The sequence below is a fragment of the Pholcus phalangioides genome, unplaced genomic scaffold (assembly GCF_987345545.1).
Source record: "Pholcus phalangioides strain wild (caught in Gottingen) unplaced genomic scaffold, Ppha-v1.0 ptg000022l_1, whole genome shotgun sequence".
NCBI lineage: Eukaryota > Metazoa > Arthropoda > Arachnida > Araneae > Pholcidae > Pholcus > Pholcus phalangioides.
The window spans coordinates 12,807,619-12,813,618 of record NW_028301615.1 but is presented as its reverse complement, the minus strand read 5'-3'; the positions used below and the strand labels follow the sequence as shown (position 1 = coordinate 12,813,618).

At 34.5% G+C, this 6,000-nt stretch overlaps 1 protein-coding gene across 2 annotated transcripts in view; it reads right to left on the bottom strand.

Annotated features, from left to right (window-relative positions):
• Window positions 1-330: 330 nt before the first annotated feature.
• The window catches only part of Atg13 (Autophagy-related 13), a 29,991-nt gene continuing 24,321 nt past the window's right edge, over window positions 331-6,000 (bottom strand). Inside the window, exons 7-8 of one of the 2 annotated variants that reach the window (XM_089249589.1) lie at window positions 2,762-4,346; window positions 331-2,657 (exon numbers count right to left, since the gene is read on the bottom strand). In XM_089249589.1, coding sequence (XP_089105715.1) covers window positions 4,134-4,346 — 213 coding nt within the window. In that variant the 3' untranslated portion in view covers window positions 331-2,657; window positions 2,762-4,133. Of the gene's footprint in view, window positions 2,658-2,761; window positions 4,347-6,000 lie in introns of those variants that run through there. The other variant, XM_089249590.1, reaches the window with a different exon arrangement.

Sequence of the window (6,000 nt, the reverse complement as noted above, 5' to 3'; positions counted from 1 at the left end):
TCTTAAACAGAGGAGACTTCCAACTTGAACATATTTCCACACCATCAAACCTGAGATGACACCGTGGTCATCTCAGGTTTGGTTGGGAAAGAATGCATCATCTATGTCCTTCCACAGGATTGAAACCCACAGACCAGACAGTAGCCTTCATGGTGGTAGGCAAACATCTTATTACAGCACCACTCTTTCAATGTATAGCAATAATCACAAATCTTGTTTTTTAAATGAGATTTGAGATTAGTACTTTGCAATGAAAATATCTACCACAGCAGCACACAAAAAATCAGCATTCCCCCACCCCAATTTCAGAAAATGACTTAACAATTCTGTTTGTTTTTTTCGTTTTTTTTTTTTTTTTTGTATAACAAAAGACTTTATTCAACGTAAACAGCTTGATTCGCTTTAATTGACTTGAAAAGGTATGAGCTTCACTATGTACCACTTAAATTGTGTGAACAGTCATACAGGGTGATTCTAAATTCATGGGCCAAACTGTAAGAGATGATATGAGACGACACCTAAACAAGCATTTTTGATCATAGAATATGTGGTCGAATCACAATAACAAGACGGTTGAGGGTGTTTTTAGAGCATGTTACAGAGGGTGTTTAACAGCACTTCACAAAAATCAAATATATTCTTCTGACAGAATCAGTGCAATCAACCATCCCAGGGTGCAGGGTATTGTAATATGGTAGGCTTTCTCACGGTGCAACCTGGGTAACACAAATTCTATCACAAGTCATTGATCACTGTTTGGTGCAGAATAACCTTTTAATGGTCCTTGCACCAATAAAAAAACTGTAATCCAATCTGAAGGTGCGTATGTATTGTCAAATGAATGATCGCACATATCATAGCAAATTTGTCTGAAAATATGTTTTTGGTGAAGTACTGTTGTGCATGATCCAAAAACACCCTCTACTGCCTTTGCTATTGTGATTTGACCACACATTCTACGTGCAAAAACGTTTGTTTAGGTATCTTTCATCACCTCTTAAAGTTTGTCCCACAAATTTAGAATTACCCTGTAGATACTCCTCTCCATACAAATGAAAGAAAAATTTCTCCCCCCCCCCCCCCAAAATATGAAATTATATGTGAGAATATGCATTGTCATTGTTTACGAGTGTTTTTCATCAAGCATTCAACAAAACTCATCTAACTCATCCAAATTAATAAGATTAAAATTTCATGGGGGAAAAAAACAGCTTATGTTTACATGCATCAGGGAAATTGCACAAAATGTAAAATTGCAAATGTGCATAATTATGAAACATTTAGAAGATAGCATGAACAAGAAAAATGAATAGCGTCTTGACTTGACTAAGCATAACAAATTATTCTGACTGAAATCCATGCACAACTATAAAAGATGTGTACAATACACAACACTATATGCATAAATACTTGTAACTGCACAGTGCAATCATAGAAGAAATTAACTAAATGAAATGCCGACAAATGTATATACATAATATATGAAAAATTTTCTATCCAGAAAGTCTCCTTCTAATAACCATGCTCTGCTAACCAGAGATCATTGTATGTGCTTTAAATCTCGTATAATTATAGTTAATTTTGTTAAATAAAACTTATTAAGAAAAGCTCAACAAACAGAAGTATTTTGGTGAATTATTTTTTGAAGAGAAATGCTAAGATATTACAGTAAAACCTGTCTTCAACAGGTTGAGAGACGCAAGGGACTGCGATTTTTTTTCCGCTGAACACAGATTTTTGCTTAATAAAGGTTAAATTGATACAATGTGTAAAATTATGTACTGATCTCTTGTGTAATTGAAATTAAATTAATATATATATAATTGATTTTCTGTGTGTGTGTCTGTGTTTATGTTCTCTATACAAATCTACAATTTTTAACCAATCACCACCAAATTTTGCATATATACAAAGCAAGACCCAACTTGAAGGATAAGCTTTTTTAAAAGTATGTCAGAGCTGGGCAAATGTCCGAAATTGGTGCAAAAGTCTGAGCGAAAATATTTTTTGGCCTCAACAAGGACTTTTGGAATGCTTATCATGGTTCCCAAACAATGAGTTTGACATGTATGTGCCTTTATAATGGTTTGTCACTTTTTCAATCCTCCTAGTAATTGAAGAAAACCAGGGCAGTGCCGGGTATTTTAGCTATAGTTGAAAATAAAGTAAATAATTTAAATATACATAAAATAAGGTATAATGTACATTATTTACTCTATAGTTACTAAAAAATTAAAAAAGCAGCATCTCTGTATAAAACTTCACCCCACACTGTTCATCTGAATTGACTGGACTTATGTTCATTTGACTTAAAAATTTCCAATGAGGGTGTCAATATCTGTCGGTTCAGTTTCACATTGCAGTCTATGTTTATGTAATCCTCAGCACTAGGGCCATAACTAGGATTTTTGTGAGGGGGCGTGCACATGATTTTGCTGCCCTGATCACTGTAAAATTTGATTTTATAATGGTGTTTTTGTCTCCACCTAAAATTTACCACCACCCTCCCCCTTCCCTAAACTTTGCCATTCAGACAATTGTTCTCCTCCCTCCAACTCTGGCCCTGCTCAACACTGCAATCACATAAAGCCGCTTGCATACCATTTTGTGTCTTGCATATCATTTGCAAATCTGAACAATCAAAAAACTGAACAATCCTTACACTGATTTGTCCCATAGAAAAGCGTTTTTCTGAAAAATTTTATTACAGTTTCAGAAAACAACTTTTCCACTACAATGACTTTTTAAAACCACATCAAACATGGAAACAGTTTTTGCTAATCTAAGGATGGGTGAAGTCGAACACACATTGGCAAGCAAGGATTATATTTCTGTGTTAGACAGGTTCAGTTTAACCGAGGTTTTTTTTAATGTGTATTTTAGCATTGAACTCATGGAACCAAGATTTCGTTCATTAAAGACAGGTTTCCGTACAATACAGGTTCCATTAGAGACCGGTTTTACTGTATTTTGAATAGCAAGAAATAATTTTCAAATATACCATATACAGTGATACCTCGGCTAACAAGCGCTTCAGCTTACAAATTTTTCCCACGAAGAATTTTTTTCATGATTTTTCTGCCTTGACTAACAAACATTTTTGTTAATATGGATCCACATGCTAACCTAAACAACCACATTGTGTGCTGAATTTTAGCACCAATCATCATCAGAATTACTGTTACTTGGGCCAGATTAATTTGTGTCCAGGTCGGAATCTTTTTCCAGATGTACCTCCACTTTGCTGAAAGTTTTTGAACCATTTCATATAAAAGATAGAAAATGAATTGGAAAAAAGCTTTTAGAGCACAAGTTTTTTTAATGCAACTCTCATAGCATCAAATTGAATGGTCTGGAACTTTTCAGACACAGAAATCAGCTAGCCAAATCATAAATGGATGGGGGATACCTACGAACTCGGCTTGAATTTATAAATACCTGGTGTGCCAAAACTGGATGTTAGTTGTGTATATAGAGTAAAATAGATTTTCAGTATCTTATCTTCTTATAAATTCTCATTTATCCAATTTTGGAGCTGTGTTTGGTTGGGTTTTTTTCACATATATATCTCTTCTTGGTGTTTTAAAAACTTATCCTTAGAACTTATCTGGAATGAATTAAACAATTTTCCATACAAACCTATGCAAAATCCTGTTTTGGCTAATGAACATGACTCCAGAACGAACCATCTTCATTAGCTTAGGTATCAATGTATTTGTTACACACAATTTGATCAATTTCAAACATTTCTTGTTCTTGATTCCACTATCCTGCTAACAATCATGTAAATAAGGTAATATCAACCTGAGATGCACTAGAACCAATTTTTTTTGTCACTTTTTGAATAACTAGCAGAAGAATGCTAATTAAGGGGGGGAAAAGATAGACTATCTTTAATTAAACACAAGACTGACTGCTTCCTATCAACTTACATTGATGAAGATACAGATTTGTTTTGGAAGATATTTCTGAGTACCCTGAAAATTTCACAAAAAATTTGGTATGAAAATGCACATACAACAAACTCTGGCATGATAAACCATAAAGGAAACTATAATTCTGAAACATTGAAAATGTGTTTCGAAAGTTCATCTGACAAAAACACAAAGAAAAACAAGAAAGATGACATGCAATCACTTCTGAATGTCTATTTGACAAATGGAGTCCACAAAAGAGTCAAAGTCCTGCATGCTTGTCTCGAACTTTGCTAGTTGACTTGTGATATCGGTGACTTGTTCTTCGAGACTTGGCTGTGAAGCAAATGATGCCAACGGTGGAGCACACTTGCACTCTCGAAAAAAAGCACACAAATCACTGTTGCTGTCACAGCTGGCAAATGGTGGCCTCTGCAAATATCAAAAGAAAGAGTAGGAATTTGAAAAATATAATAAAAAGTGAGTCTTTAGTTACTATTCTAATTTAATTATCATCAACCTAATACAAAATAGATATTTCACACTTTTTTTGCATGAAAAAATATGTCACTTTTGTATTACATTGTGTATTGCAGACCCACAACACACAATACTTACATAGCACGAAAATTCACAAGCATTCACCATCTTTACTTCAAAATATGGAAGACAGATGGCACCACCAGAAAGAACACGAAACAAGCACAATCCTCACAACATACATACATCAGGGCCACACATACACTGAGAACACATATTCCAGCATGCACCAATTCACTAAAGATTCCATATAGCAATGTGTATGAGGTATATGTATGGTTAAGTACATACATAGTGTAATTCTTTAGCACGCGAGTGTGTGTGTTGTGGTGTGTGGCTCTAATCTTACAAATACAAGACCACAACAGGCAAAATGCCCAACGAGATGGCTGAGATGCCCACAACATATATGAATGTCATATATTTCTAAAATACAGCAACCAAATTACAAATGCAATTATAAAAACTAAAACTATATATATAAATATATCTATATGATAAAATATTTTACAATGCCCATAAAAATATTTATGGTTGTCTTATCAATGGTTGTCATACACACAGGATTGAGGAATGAAAAGAACATGTTCCAATCTCGTTATCTAATATATGCAAATTTAGAATCTGAAACACTTGATAAATCAAGATTTGCCATGGCAAAAGCAAACATAAAGCTGGAACCATCTAAACATAATCCGTAAAATAAAGGATACTAAAATACGCTAAAAAGACAAGGTTCAAATCAGTCAATTCAATCAATTTTAATTGTACAGTGTATAGGTTCCCAGACAAACATCTGTAGATTGTCACATGATGAAATATTTTGGTACTGAAGAAAGTATATCATATAAAAGGGAAAATCAGGGATTTTTTGAGCGGGGGGTGTTTAAGTTGATCACAAGCCCGGTTTTCCCCTAGGACATTCCTTTATTTTCCCGTACTTATATAATAGCTTTTTGATTATAACTATCAGTATTGCATGCAACGTATCTAAATTTAACAGGATTTTTGTGAAATTTGACAGTGATGAAAAAATATGGAGATTGTAAATAGTGATTTGAAGCTTTTTAAAGTGTGCAAGAGATTTCTTTTGTGCATTTCCATGATTAATCTTAAAAAATCAACAATGAAGATAATTCAGCAGAGATTCAGCTTAGATTTTTGAAATGAAACCAATCATTCTATTTGCTTTTTTGACCACTGCTGGACAATGTTCAAAAACCCTAACCTGCTCCTAAATGAGAATTCCCAAATCCATGACCCTAGTTGCATACAGGATAGTGACACCATTTAACTTGTAAGAGAAACACTGGTTGTTCAAAGCAAAATGAGCAACCATGCACTTGTCAACACTGAATGAATTTAGTTTTTCGAATTCGAATATCTCAGTGAATATTACACTTGGAAACATTGCATTTTGGGGGGTTCCGCGGGGGGTGGGGGTGTAGCAGTGGTAGGTAGGGCCTCCAACGAATGGCTCGGGGATCCATGATGTTCTTAAGTCAGCCACCTCGTTGGGCAAATTTGCCTGTTGTGGCGATGTATT